Source organism: Lacerta agilis, chromosome 1, assembly GCF_009819535.1.
Source record: "Lacerta agilis isolate rLacAgi1 chromosome 1, rLacAgi1.pri, whole genome shotgun sequence".
In the NCBI taxonomy this organism is placed as follows: domain Eukaryota; kingdom Metazoa; phylum Chordata; class Lepidosauria; order Squamata; family Lacertidae; genus Lacerta; species Lacerta agilis.
This window is the reverse complement of record NC_046312.1, coordinates 82,631,958-82,647,142: the sequence shown is the minus strand read 5'-3', so window position 1 is coordinate 82,647,142 and position 15,185 is coordinate 82,631,958. Positions and strand designations below refer to the sequence as shown.

The 15,185-nt window shown below is 47.2% G+C and overlaps 1 protein-coding gene across 2 annotated transcripts in view; it reads left to right on the top strand.

The window, feature by feature from the left end:
• ASIC4 (acid sensing ion channel subunit family member 4) overlaps positions 1 to 15,185 on the top strand; it is an 89,803-nt gene that overhangs the window by 64,300 nt on the left and 10,318 nt on the right. The window contains exons 1-9 of one of the 2 annotated variants that reach the window (XM_033159980.1): positions 24 to 650; positions 3,743 to 3,887; positions 5,122 to 5,249; positions 7,734 to 7,893; positions 9,410 to 9,466; positions 10,129 to 10,282; positions 10,437 to 10,528; positions 11,348 to 11,427; positions 12,089 to 12,193. In XM_033159980.1, the coding sequence (XP_033015871.1) occupies positions 60 to 650; positions 3,743 to 3,887; positions 5,122 to 5,249; positions 7,734 to 7,893; positions 9,410 to 9,466; positions 10,129 to 10,282; positions 10,437 to 10,528; positions 11,348 to 11,427; positions 12,089 to 12,193 (1,512 nt within the window). In that variant the 5' untranslated portion in view covers positions 24 to 59. Of the gene's footprint in view, positions 1 to 23; positions 651 to 3,742; positions 3,888 to 5,121; positions 5,250 to 7,733; positions 7,894 to 9,409; positions 9,467 to 10,128; positions 10,283 to 10,436; positions 10,529 to 11,347; positions 11,428 to 12,088; positions 12,194 to 15,185 lie in introns of those variants that run through there. The other variant, XM_033159989.1, reaches the window with a different exon arrangement.

Below are 15,185 nucleotides of genomic sequence, written 5' to 3'. Positions count from 1 at the left end.
AGGGCTCCGCTCTGCCCAACGTCATCCGTTGAGCCGGGGGTTTCTCAGCTGCGGTGAAGATGCCCTTGTCCTGCTGCCCAGATGGGTCCCCTCCTGTGCCCAACTTGGACGGCTCCCTGGCTCGGCTCACCTCCCGCTTCCTGCGTGTGACCAAGCTGCACGGGCTGCACTACATGGCCTCACACCAACAGTCCTGGGCACAGCGTCTGTTCTGGAGCGGGGCTTTCTTGACATCACTGGGGTTGCTGTGCACATGGTCAGCCAACCGGATACAGTACCTGCATGCTAAACCGGTGCACACCAGAGCCCGCATGAGCTGGTCCCCCTGGATGCAGTTCCCAGCGGTCACCTTCTGCAACCATAACCCAGCACGCTTCCTGCAGCTCACCAGGCCAGATTTGTACTCAGTAGGACACTGGCTGGGGTTGACCTACAAGAACCACTCCCTGCTTTCCAGCGTCCTGGAGGAGTTGCCAGAAGAGCAGCGCCCCTGGCTTAGCCGCCTGGCCAACTACACCCGGTTCCTGCCATCACGCCTTTCTCCACACACAATGGAGAGTTTCTTCCATCGCATGGGACATCAGATTGAGGACATGCTGCTGGATTGCCATTTCCAGGGCAAACCTTGCGGAGCCCAAGACTTCACCCCTGTGAGTGGCTTCCGTTCTGCACCAGGACCTGGGGAGGAGGGGTAAAGAGGCTGCAAGGATGAATAGTCAGGAAAACAGATTACGTCCTTCTTAAAACACTTGGAATCAATTTTTGTGTGTATATGCAATAGGGAACAGGGAAGAGTTGGAGGATATGTTTGCTTTTTCAATGCATGTTTGAATAGCAGTGCAGCAGCTCTCATCTGCATTAGCAGCTTGAATTGGTTGGTGGTAGTAATTTGATTTTAACAAATCAATCCAGAATTGAAAGGTTTCAACTTGTGTGCCCTAAGGGTGCAGATGCAAGGGAGCAAACAGCACCCTAGATGAAGATAGCAGAGTCTCTGTCAGGGAAACTTGTGGTCCATTCACTTTGACTCTGCAAAAGTCCCAGAGTTCAGTTCCTTCCTATGTTGTGGGGAGGCAACATCCATCCGTTTGCCAGAGAATCTGTCTCAATCTAGACTGTTGCTGCTTCTCTTTGATCATCAGGCAATTGGCTTCAAGATTTGTGTTGGCGAGCTGCAGAACAAACATGGCACTTTCAACAGCCAGGAACTGTTGCCATGAGGGTATTTGCTCCCCTTATCCTCTTAGTCCCATTTGACTTGGCAGCTGGTCCAAAGTGACTGTGACGGTGGGGGGGGGCACACACACAGGCTTATTATTGGGATTGCCCGCACCATGGAACATGCTCCAGCATCTTCTGCAATGTGTAGGAGTTCCATGGCAGCTGCTGAGAGGTTCCATAGCAGGTGAATCACTCTGGAAAATATCTCCTGCAGGGTGGAAGTCTGAAAAATACTCATTGAAGCCATACTTTGTGAATGGGTGCTAATCACAGATAGGGAAAGTGGATAAGCTAGAGTCACCTGCATGTGTCACTTCTCCCTAGTGTTTTTAGCAGCATTCCTCTTGTACCTATTATCATCTCACTTTAAAAAACTACTTGCTTGCTTTGGCACAAACTGTTGATTTCTGTGTGGCTTAAGGTGTTATTGTGTGAATAGAACATTGTGCAATTATTGGAGAGCAGCACAATGTTGCTGGTCCTGTCTCTGCCATCAGGCATTCTGTTGGCCCTGCTCCAAGATGGCTGTTCATAGTTATAAGCATTGAAGAAGCCTACACATGAGCAGTTGCTGGCGTGGAGGCTTCCAGGTGATGGGCACTTCCAATCAGAAAGGTGTCCCAATAATGATGATGATGATGATGATGATGATACCCCATCCAAGAAGGCCTTCTGCATCAATAGCACAAGCTCCCACGTGGAGGTTTCTTAAGTACAGATGTCCATTCCAACAGAAAGACTTTCAGGGGCAAGTTCAGCAGTGTACCCAATGCCAAGCAAGGGCCAGCAACACAGCCCAGCTCCCTGGTTATTGTGTGATGCCCTAAGCCTTAGGCTGATGGAATTTTATAAGAGAGAGGGCAGGGAGACCTCATGGGGCAACCCAGGAGGAGGGAGAGAGAATTACAAGGCTTGAGGCAAACAAGGTAAATGTTTGGTGGCTGTGGATGGTTGTTATTCTGCTGCAAGTGATGAGTCCCACTGCAATGGACTGAGGTACTCTGAAATCTAAAGTTAGATCTAAAGTCTAAGTATACTGGGTTTGTTGGGTTTTTTGTGGGGAGGGGGAGTGTTTGAGAAAGAAATATCGGCTATTTCAGTTTTGTTTTCCTGCCGATCAATATTGCTTCTCCCTAGTGTTTTTAACAGCATTCCTCTTGTACCTATTATCATCTCACTTTAAAAAACTACTTGCTTGCTTTGGCACAAACTGTTGATTTCTGTGTGGCTTAAGGTGTTGACCTAGGACGGTCAAATTATTTTTTTTATCTGGACACTGTAGAAATAAACCAATCCTAAAATATTGCTGATGGATCCCAAAGGGTTCAGTACCACCAGAATAGTGGTGGCCAAAAAAAGAGTTAGTTGCTGTAGAGTGATTGGGGTCAGTATCCTGACCCAACCTGGTAAACATAAAGCAGGGAGTGCTTGTCTCAGAATGATTTGAGGGAGCAACTGGGCTTTTTGAGGGTCCTTGATGTGGGAGGGGGCGCCATCACAGCTGGGGACCAACAGGGGTGACATATCAGACCCTGACTTTGAGGTTTATTTCCCTTGGTTATTTTCAAGTCCCAACCTTGTCCTGGGATGAAGTGGTCCTGCTGGTACAGTATATTTTTTTTGCCTCTGTAGCTGTATCTTCCCACCACTATCCTGCCCCCGCTTAGTCTCCAAGGGTCAAGTAACATTTATCCACTTATTTCCTGAAATACAATGTATGCCATGAACTCACAAGAGCTCTGCTGGATCAGTTCAAAGGCCTCTCTAGTCCATCATGCTGTTTCTCACAGTGGACAGCCAGGAGCCTTTGGGAAGCCTGCAAGCAGGACATGCCCTTTGACTCTCTGAAGAACCTGACCCTCTTTTTCAGTTGTGTGTCTCCTTCCAGTTATGTGGTCAGCAAACCTTCCACTGTCCCTCAGACCTTGTGGGGGGCCGGAATATATTTTGAAGAAAAAAATGAATTCCTTGCTCCACAAATAACCCAGAGATGCATTTTGCCAGTAAATAAAAGCACACAGTCTACTCATATAAATACACCAGGCAGGCCCCACAAATAACCCAGAGGTGCATTTTAAATAAAAGGACACATTCTACTCATGTAAAAACAAGCTGATTCCCGGACCGTCCGTGGGCTGGATTTAGAAGGCGATTGGTCTGGATCTGGCCCCTGGGCCTTAGTTTGCCTACCCATGGTGTATTGGGTTCAGGCAGGATTTTTATACCCACCTCTCTCATATGCCAGATAAACTTCTCCCCCAGTACCTTGTAGGGCTTACAACTTAGGAAGGCAGATCTCATAGATCTTGTCAGGGGAAGAAGCCATGGTGAAATGGAGGTAGAGTAAAGGATAATCCAGAAGCTGGAATAGCAGAGGGGTTGTTCCAATTCTGGGTCAAAGGCCTTGACAGAGTTGAGTGGGGAAGCTTCCTGCTCCTTCTGGCTACGTTGGCATGCACAGTATTTTGTTGGGCTTCTAGGCATGACGTGCCCTTTCTCTAATCTGCCCCTTTCTCCCCAGGTCTACACACGCTACGGGAAGTGCTACACATTCAATGGCGACCGGAACAAACCACGAGTGACTCGCCAGAGCGGGATGGGCAACGGGTTGGAGATTATGTTGGACATCCAGCAGGAGGAGTACCTGCCCATCTGGAGAGAGACCAGTAAGAGCTGGGAGAGTGCTAGGAGAGAAGGAAGGACGTGGCCCTACGACAAATCAGACAATTGCGCCGTCTAGCGCAAGGGGTGTGTGTGCTCAGGCCTGGGGGCCAAGTGCTGTCCTCCAGGACTCTGACTGTCCCTGGGGATTCTTCCCAGGCCACATCCCTCACAGCCATGGTCCACAACCACCTTCATTTCTTTTGCCCGACTGGAATGTGTCCTTGAACTGCAATAATGCCTTTCGCTTGCCTGGATGGAGCGATGAAGGTGTAGAAACCTCTGGCTTGTGTGTGACTGGACTTCCATTACACTGCCCACCACTGGCCTGCGGCACCTGGGAAAGGTTTCCCATGAGGCAACAACTATCAGGCTGAAAATGGTTTCCCATGCCTGATACAGTTTATTATTGCCCATTCTGAATTTCAGAAGCTCTCCAGGGTTTCAAGTGGGGGGGGGGCTATTCCCAGCCTTGCCTGGAGATGTCAGGGATTGAACCTAGTGCCTTCAGGATGCAGAACATGTGTTCTGCTACTGAGCTAAGATGGTGGAGTCACTGTGCCAGCAGCTCTAATCTCCCTGCTCCCAAGCTCCCCTTCTCTGCCTACCTCAGTCCTCACTCTCCCGATAACAGATTCTCTCTTATATGGCTCATTGATGTCACTATCAACCCTCAAAAGCTAGGGGGGGAGAGCAGGAGGGGTTAGCTGCAGTTTTGTGAAAGTAACTAGAGGGTCACCAACATTTTTTCAAGGGAAAGAGCACCTAAAAGAACAAGTTCTGCACCCTAATCAAAGAGTTAGGAAACACCATAAGAAAACCATTTATTACAAATATATAAACATAAAAAGCATTCCTAAAACAACCAGATGCCTTTATTGCTACATATTACAATTAAAAAAAATGTCACCTGGATCACCAGTTTGCACATACTATCATTTAAGACACTGATGTGCTGGCATGTTCAAATGCAGCACATTTGTGATATTTTAAAAATTATAATACATAGCAGTAACCAGAGCAGTTTGTTTTTATTAATGCTTTTAATATTTGACAGCTAAAGGGTCCCCCCTTGATTAGGCGTCAATCAGCTGCTCTGCTCACAACGGTTGGAAAGGACAGGGATGTATGCATGCAAAGGATAGACATGAAGATTTCATTAAATTACATGGCTAAATTTATTCAGCTAAGGTCTAGCAACACCTTCCTTAACTATGGCCTCATTCCTTCCCCTTGCAGATGAGACGTCGTTTGAAGCTGGAATTCGAGTACAGATCCACAGCCAAGATGAGCCACCCTACATCCACCAACTGGGGTTTGGAGTCTCTCCAGGTTTCCAGACCTTTGTGTCCTGCCAGGAGCAGAGGGTAAAGACCATGAGACAAGGGAAGATGAATGCGGGGCTGGTGGGGTGGGAGGAGAAAAGGGCTCCAGCTTTTCGGGAAAAGTGAGACTGGAGATGGTGTGGGGTCTGATAACAGTAAGGGGGCCTCTGATGGTGGCAGGGGCAGGTAGATGCAAAGTGTCATAGCCACATTGAGCAAAGAGGTACGGATTAAGCATTGCTCCCAGTCAGTGAATGTTTATTCTTAGAACCTCCCTGTGAGCTGTTAGAGAGGACTAAGCAGTGGCTTTAATGACATGCTAGTCAAACATCTCAAAAGGATCTGGAGTTGAATGTCACTGTAACAGGCATTTGCTAGCCTAGGACCCAGGACTCTTACCTGGTCTGGTTCATTCATGCTAGTTGGAATGAGGAAAATTGGACAACCTCAACATCTCTCCCACCAGACTCTAGCCTGTAGATAGCAACCAGATGTGATGCTGTTACAGTGACCTCCACTTAGGCTGGACCATGGGTCAACCAGGATTTTTTTTTAAAATGAGATCATTGCTTGCAGAGAAGTTAAATATAAATGATAGGTCAGCTTGCTGACACCCGGGGAAAAAACAGAAACCAGCAGCACAGCACATCTTAATGCTATTCAGCAAACTCCACAACTTCTCAGCTAACTCTAATGCAGTTTGAATGAAGACACTGAAGTGTTTACAGATCTTTTGCAGGGATTGTTTTGTGCTTTCTAATGAGGAGAAGCAAATCTATACACTTAAACTGGTTTAATGGTTATTCCATCTTTCCAGGGAACCATGACATTTGTAATTCAATAGAATAATAAGGATCTTAGGAGGAAAAAAATCTCAGCACCTAACCAAACTACAATTCCTAGGTTTCTTTGGGGGAGCCATGCAAGTTAATATGACATAAAAGCAATATAAGTCTGTAGTGTAAATACAAGGTGCTGATTTTCTCAGTGCTCCGGGAAGAAATGCCTAAATCAGGAGGGGGCAGCCTTTTTGGCTCATCAGGCCAGATCTTTATCTCCCCCCTCCCAACTGGCTATCTTTGTCAGGTGGGCAGGACCACCCACACATCAACCATATGATGTCATAATGATGTCATATGATTGACGTGTAGATTGTCCTGCCCACCTGTCAATGTTGGTGCGCAGGGTTGGGGTAAGATAGCAACCAGGCAGGATTGAACTCCCCGTGCCTCAGTCAACGTGTGATGAATTTAGTTCTGCTTTCTGCAGGGTTTGGGTGCACCATTGAGTTTCCCACCCTAAATGATTGTTTCTTCATAGGCATTGGAATCCGAGGGAAAATCCGAAATGGCAAAACACAGCTCCCATAATCAGAACGAATTGCAGAAGCTTATTTCAGACCCCCAAAAATGCAAGACAGCTGCCGTCCTTTTAGAAGCATTCCTTTATCAGACGTTACATTAATTGCATTGAACTGTGTCAATTTAGTGCCTCATTTCCTTCCTCCACCATGTTCAAATTAAACTCTACCTAGCTTTGTTTTAATTTTAGCTCAGCTTCAGCACAAGGCAGTGAGCAGTTTAAAATTTTTCATACATATCAATGAATTGGCATATGCAGATGAGCAATCCTTGTTCCATCTAGCCGGGTGGCAACTCTGATTATTCATCAAAGAATTCCACAGCATTACAATGAAAGAAAGAAAAAAATCACCGTAAAAAAGTGTTAAATCAACATTTGTCATTTGAAGGCTCATTTCTTTGCATTCTGTCAGCATCTGCCAGAAAGAAGTTGATCACATCATGTAGGCTTTCTCATTAGATATTGATCTTCAAATACCACCCCCTCACACACCAATCACCTGCCTTTGTAGGGCTACTGCTTAGTATTTATATAGCACATTTCAAGTATTCAAGGTACACTTTATTGATAATGTAGTACAAGGTACTGAGTACTTTATCTCACTAACCCTTACACAACATTCCTGTAAGTTGGGCTGGTGTCTTAATAGAGCACATTGGAAGGGGAAGGGGTGCAGAGGCTGTGAGGACAATGACTTCCTTATGTGGGCTTGTTGTTGATTTGAGATTTGAACTGCAGACTTCCTTAGCCACTGCACTAGATCTGTATGAAGAACTGCCCTTTTCCAAGGCTCAAATGAAAACTGTGTTAGATTCATTCTGCAGATCTGTAGTGAGAGTACAAAGCGTGCACACTCTGAAATGTCAAGCAAATCTGTAAAATCTGATGCAACTGTATTCCCATTAATACAGAGCTCGCTGGTGGTGCCTCATGCATGGGTTTGAACTTCCATGCTGATGGGGGGCAAAAACCAAGCACCACTAGGGTTATTTACAACAGAGCTTATGGGGGCGGATGGGGACTGGAGAGCTGAGCTGGGAAATGGGCTTCAGTGAGAGCAAAACTCTCTGCCCCAGAGCTACATTGAGAGAGGCATTTTCGGTCCCCCAGCTGGCCAGGGCGCCACTTTCTCTTGGCTCTTAGCCTGCCCGCCTTCTCCTGCAGCTGACGTACCTACCCCAGCCCTGGGGCAGCTGCCGGGCCAGCGTGAAGGGGGAACAGGTTCTGCCCGGCTACGAGAGCTACAGTATTGCTGCTTGCAGGCTGCAGTGCGAGAAGGAGGCTGTGGTGCGGAACTGCCAGTGCCGCATGGTGCACATGCCAGGTAAGGTGACCCACCCCCCCTCCCCGTAAGTCCCACAGACTCCAGGACTCTCTCCATTTGCTGCCTCGTTGATGTGCTGGAATATGAATTCATTTCTGCCATGTGCTATTTTGACACTGTTGTCATTTTCCTGGACTGTTCTTGTTCCTTTAATGGAGCAGCCAGACATTTGGCAGCCAAGCAAGTGAAGTTCCCCCCATAATCCAATTTTGTGCCAGGAAATTTTTGTGTGTGTCATACAGTTTTTAAAGAGACAGGAGCTGGGGGAAACACAGAGGTAGCACTCCCACATACCCTCTATGGGCCCACCCTGCTCTCAGCCACCTTGCACTGCCATATTCTATGCCTTCTTGAGTATTAGGATCCCTGACACGCTCAAGTTACTTGTGGGAGAAGAGACTGTCTTGCATAAGCCCCTGGTAATTGTGGCTCAACTTGCCCATAGCACAGATCTTTGCCCTGAGACCTCCCTACTGGAGCAGAAGTGTGACCCTCCATAGTGACTCCATGCAGGCATGTGAGCACCTTAGGAAAAGATCATTCAAATTATGTCTCCTCTGACACAGCCCCTGGAATGTGTTGGGCTGGCTGTAGCTCTTCCTTGCCTACCACACCAGCAGCTGTTCTGCCTCCTTCAGTCTCCATTTCCCCTACAGCCACCTGCCACCTTCCAGGGCATCTCAGTACCCACATCACATGAAGTGAAGTCCACAAACCCCCATGCCATAGTAGATCTAGAGAGCGATCAATCTGACGATGAAGTCCTGGGAGGACTTGGGTATGTATGTTTAATGTGGAGAAGAGATGATTAAGAGGTGATACAATAGCCATCTTCAATTATTTGAACGGCTGTCACATAGATGATGGAGCAAATTTGTTCCCTGTTGCTCCAGAGGGCAGGACCCCAATCAGATTACAAGAAAGGGGATTTCAACTAAATGTTAGGAAAAACTTCCTGGTTGTATGCACTGTTTGAGAGTGAAACAGACTGCCTTGGAAAGTGTGAGGAGAGGGGCTTTCCTTCATTAGAGGCTTTTAAACTGAGGTTGGAAGGTCACCTACCAGGGATGTCGTAGCAGTGGATTTCCTGTATCCAATGAACAGTTGGACTAGGTGGCCACTGAGGTCCCATCCAACTCTAGAATGTCTTATTTACTACTACAGTGTCCCTGTTAAGTGTCAGTCCATCCTCAGCTCAGGACTCATCCAGACTTCCTTTTGTGCTGCATTTCTAGGCACATGTCCAGGCTTTAAAGCTCTGTGTCGGAGTGGTTTTGTTTTGTTTTTTTGTCTCTGCACTTTCCCTGGGGAAACCCTTGTTTTACTGCTGAATCAAAGCAAATGGCAATCTGCAAGGGGGAAGCCCTTCCATCAGCAATCCTAGGCAGTTGCCTATAATTGCCTAATGAAGTGACCAACCTTCTCTCTTAACACCACTGAGTAACAGCATGAGCTTGAATTGGGGTAAGGAGAGGACCCAACTCTGTATCTCACTAACCAGGTCCTTCTCCATCAGGTAATGAGACCATCTGCTCGCCCAACGTTTACATTGAATGTGCTGACCATACACTAGGTAGGTGCTTCAGCAGATACTGAGCAGCCCGTTGAGGGACCTGGAGGGAGAGGATCTGGCCAGCCAGTAGAACGGAAGGGGAACCCCTATTAATTTTTTGTGGAAACAGTTGGTGTTTGATGGCTTAAGCCATTAAGCAATAAGGCTGAACAGTTTTTGTTTGTTTTGTTGTTTGTTTTACAGTGTTTATAGTGTGCTCTTCATGGAATATTTTCAATCCCAGAGCAGGAAAGAAAGTAATAAACAGAGGGGGGCGGGGAACAACAATATACATCATTACAAAAACTGGTCCAATAAAAACAATTAACAATTCTATCATAAGGCAAGCGAGTTTAGTATGGCTTTTGAGGAAGAGTCAGGGTGGCTAATACCACAATCCCTCAGCTAGGGTCTAGTGGGCTGGTACAGAGGAGAGGAGGGCAGCTGTCACCCTGGGGTGTGATGGAGAGGCATGACGTTGTTGGGCTGTGTTGAGGGTTCCACTGACCCTCTCAGACACGTGTTCATATCCCAACAGGAGTCCCAAGAAGATTTCTAGGCCATGAGACTGCCTCAATAGGCTGCGGGTCCTTTGCCATGTCAGGGATGAGCAGGCAATGGCTCGTTTGATTGTTGTTCCAAAGTGTTCCTATTGTGCCTGACGTACGGCTCTCTGCTCACAGATACAGCAGTTGAGGATTCCCAGGAGCGCTGTGTCTGCCCCACGCCCTGCAACTTGACCCGCTACGGCAAGGAGATCTCCATGGTGCGCATGCCCAACAAGGGCTCGGCCCGGTACCTTGCTCGCAAGTATAACCGCAATGAGACCTACATCCGGTGAGTGCCCTGTTGCTGATGCACAGTCCACAGGCTGTGGGAGAAGCACCAGAACATTATGAACAAAAATGGGCTAGGAGGGAACTGGGTTGGAGGAATATATGAGCCGGCTCAGCCTCTGAATCCTTTCTCTCCCCTCCCCAACTCCCCTTAGGGAGAACTTCTTGGTGCTAGACATCTTCTTTGAGGCACTGAACTATGAGGCGATTGAGCAGAAGAGGGCATACAACCTGGCAGGGCTTCTCGGTGAGTGAATCTGCTCCTCTACCTGCCACCTTCCTTTGGTTAGGGCTAGTGCTCTCGAGGCAAAGCAAGCTTCGAGAAGGCAGCTACACAGGCAGGCAGGCAAATGGGCAAGAACCCGTTTGTGATTCACACCTTATGTTGCTGAGACAGAGACATGACGTGGGCTGACCAGAATCCCCAGGTTTTATGGCAACACAGGTGTCACCTCATTGGCCTTTCCATGTCATCTGACAGCATCTCTGGCTGTTTGCTGCAGTACTGACTTCTGGATTCTATCACTGGTGGTGCCGGCAACGCAGGCCCAACAGCAGTTCCCTCTTCTGACAAGCCGCCACAGCAAGGCAAAGAAGGCGCCTGGCCTGGCCTTTATAGAGCCCCACCCCCCTTCTCCCTGACACACCACACTTCGAGGCCTGTGCTGTCTTACTACTCCCTGCTGGGCACCCAACCAGTGTGCAGGGAGGTACTGCTCCCATAGCAGCTGTGCTCACACACCTACTTCATCCTCTCCATGAGGTCTTCCTCCAACCTCTTCCTCCAGTGCTAGAAGGACCCTGGTGCCCATTGCTTTCAAAAGGAGCAGGAAAGCAAAGTCACACCAATGCTCCTGCTGCTCACCCTCTTGCCTTTCCCCAGGCCACCACATTCAGACACCATTTCTCCCTCTCCCATTCCCTGATACTCAATAAAAGCAGCAGGGATCCTGCCTGAGCCCTGTCACCCTCCTCCCTGCAGAGGCCTTCCCAGTGCTCAGGGTCCAGCAGATGACTTGCTTTTCACCATCGTCTCCCTTGCCCTAACTGCCTCCTTTTCTGCCAGGGGACATTGGAGGCCAAATGGGCCTGTTCATCGGGGCCAGCGTCCTCACTGTCCTGGAAATCTTGGACTACATCTATGAGGTGAGGGCCCACCTAGGGGAGAAAGAAAGGGTCTTGTGTTGCATTAGCTGTGACTTTGTACTGGGCTGAGCTTAGAGGTTGCATCAAGGGGGAACCTATAGCTCTGGCACCCCCACTAAGGTAGTGCTGTACCATTAACTGCTGACACCTTACACAGAGCTGGCAAACTCCCCATGTTGTCCTAAATTCAATGAGTTTACCTGCCGTCAGGACAGGCTATGCTATCCCCCCAAGGTTGTAATAACCAGCACCTGGACCACTTCTAGAGCAAGGATGAGGAACAAGGGATAGTTGGAGTTGGGAGTCAAACAACAGCTAGGGAGCCACAAGTCTTCCCTGCCTACAGAACAAGCTCGTAATATCTGCTATATCTGGAAAGCTTCAGTGAACTCCAGCCACAGTCTGTATGATAGGTGCTTGCTATGGTCCATGTAGGATGCCTGGCTGTTCATGACTACCTGTTTGCAGGACTTAGGGCCTCTAAAGTTGTTTTCCAGGAAGAAATCTAGCTTGATGACATCATAGGCTGAAGTGGGAATAGAGCAAAATGCAAGTTGGCAGGAGTTGCCGTGTGTATATGACACACGTTTCCTACCGCAAAGTGATATAGGAGTTTAAACACACATGCAGCTGCCGCTCTCTGCCTTTTGCTGTGCCCCAGGTGATCCGTGACAAGGTGGCCCATGGCCTACGACGCCCCAAACCCCCTCTGAAGAAGCCTTCAGGCAGCATTGCCACCCTGGGACTGGAGGAGATCAAGGAGCAGGTACACTTGTTTCCCTTGCCACCCAGACTATCTCCTGCAGCTGCCATAAAACGGGGAGTGGGTGGATCGCTGGAAGGAAGCGAGTGCAATTCTTTGGCTTTCCCAGCTTTGAACCTGGTCAGCTAGAGAGTAAGAGAGAACAAGATTCTATCTCTTTGCATATTTGTATTGGGTAGATCCACACAATGCCCACCGATATGAAAAATGATGTTGGAGAGTTTGTGTCATTTAAGCACGACAGTTTTGTTTGTGGACTACTGCATGCTTTGGGCCATGTGGGCTGCATGTGATGTGTGTCTGTATTTATTAACAGCATTGGCTTAATGTGTCAGCTGCTGTGCGAATTTTGTGTATTTATGATTTTATTTACAAACTGCTAACTGATAGAATACATCAAGGCGGTGTACAAAAAAAAAAGAATTCGAAAACTATAAAATTATAAAACCGTAACATAAAAAACTCAGGGATGGCTCTGTTGGTAGAGCATGAGACCCTTAATCTCAGGGTTGTGGGTTTGAGCACCATGTTGGGCAAAAGGTTCCTGCATTGCAAGGGGTTGGACTAGATGACCTTCGTAGTCCCTTCGAACTCTGTGATTCTAAAACAAATGGCCAGTACTGAATCAAATTAATTCTCTTAGAAATGCTTGGCAAAACAAAATGTTTCCAACAGGAACAATGTTGCAAGTTACTGGTGCAGCCATGCTAAAAGCTTTGGTTTGCATAGAAATTAAACAAATATGAAATAACTATGAGACTGTAGGTAGGGCTTCTCCAGATAGTCAGAGTTTTCTGGCCAGTTTATAAAGCACAAGGTGGTCCTTCAGGTAACTTCAGGTTAGGGCTTTATACACTGACAGTAATACCTTGAACTTTGTTTGGAATGCAAAGCTTTCCACACCAAAATGCTGATGCGGAGCTGCTCTGGCCAAAAACTGGACCGCAGCATTCTGCACTTGCTGCAATTTCTGAACCACCCTCAAGGGTAACCCAATGTAGGTAACACTGCAGTGGTCCAGTCTAGAGGTCCCCCAGGCATGCAACAGCGTGGTCCATGTATCCCTGTCCAGGAACGGCTGCAGAAGGCGTACAAGCCCAAGCTGGAAAAGGCATTCAGTCAGCAAGCACCCAGTGACAGTGATGGATCCAGGAGTACTCCCATGCTATGTACCTGTACCTTCAGGGAGAGTGCAACTCCATCAAGAAAAGGCAATTTCTGAAACTTGGGAACTCCATACCCACAAAGCTTCTGTCTTACCAAGCTTCAGTATGTATCTGGACCTGCTAAACAGTGCATCGCCATTGTCATCTATTAAAGTGCCTCAACGCTGGGTGTGATGTTGTGTAGTAAGCAACAAATGTTGCTTGAAGTCTTACAGTTCTGTTTGTCTTTTTTGTGCTCTGGACCATGAGAAGAGCCCTGCAGGATCAGACCAAGGTCCATCTGGTCCAGCACCTTTTCCCCACCAACTGTGTCAAGCTAGATATCCTTGGAAGCTCATAGGCAGGACATAGATTTGATGGCTATCTAGTGTTGAAGTTTCATCCTGCTGAAGTTTCATTTAGCTATCATGTTGACAGACCAACATGATGAGTTCTCCTGACTATGCTGCTGCAAGCAGTGTGTGGACATGCTCCTATGAGTATATTTTTATATATTTGTGTGAGCCCATTGTGATCTGGGTAGACAGTGCCTATATACCAGTACATACATGTGTGCATGAATGTATACATATGCACATACATATGTTTCTGTTTGTTTGTGCATAAAAGAGGCAAGACTGCTTGTGCGATTTCCGCAGAGAAGGCTTTGGCTCCATCTGTGAATCTGTCGTAGTTAAAACTGGGGATTTACTACAAAAGCATCCCGGGCAATAAGTGTTTTACAGTATATAAACCCAGAGAGCAGTCCGTGGATGAAAGCACCTCGTAGCTCAGCTTGAGCATCTGTTCACTCTGCATCTCTCAAGTGCAGCAAATTCAGTGTGGCCAGACAAGTGGCAGCTCCTCCCTGGTTTCCTGTTGCTGCATCCCACCTGACATGGGAAACCTACAACAGGGACCAGTATATGGAAAGCGAAGAATATGAGTTATTGCCTAGTGAAATTGGCAAGTGTACTTTCCAAAGGTTCTGAGAGCTGAAGGAGATGTTAGGCCTGACTTTTAGAAAATGAGGTCCCTAATCTAAGCCAGTGAAGGCAAGTTGCGCTTCTAAAGAAACCAGTCTCCAATCAGGAATGCTTTCCAGAAGTTTGTTTGCGGTGTTTATAGAAGGTGTCAGCAACTGGAAGTCTTGAGCCAAATCTGTCCCTCTAGGCGGTTGAGGAGTATGAGATGGTTCCTCCACTTAGGGAGATGGAAACCAGTGCCTTGACCCACTACCTCTTACAGCAGTGGAGGGGAATCTCCAGCCTTCCAGATATTGTTGGACTCCCAACTCTCCTCAGCCCCAGCCAGCATGGCCAACAGTCAAGGATTACGAGAGTTGCATTCCAGAGACAGAATGTCTTGCTGGCCTGGGAATTTACAAAGATAGCCTTTAGAAAGCAAATCTTGTCTCCTTGCAAATAAATAATAATCCTAAAGAGAGTAGAGAGCACTTCCACAACCTTGATAAAGAGACAAAAGAAAATCAAAGATGCACACTTGTTTTTTTCCAGGAATAGTTTCTGCAAAAGAATTGACCTACTTTGCTAACAGTTAATGAAGCAAATTGGTAGGGAGAGGAAAGATGGCAGGATATAACTGAACAAAGAAATCTAATCTATAATAGTAACTATTTGAAAAACAAAAAATGTGACCTGGCACTGTACCACGATGACTCTATTTAGCTTTAAATCAGGGAGTTAAGTAGTGTAAACATTCAAAAACCAACATTGCACCCGTGAAGAAAGAGAAGCCCTGATACCCGCCGGCTGTTTGCTCACCTATGAAAATGAATTGTTTAGAAAATGTGTATCTAACAAGATGCTGATAAATCTCAGACCCTGAGC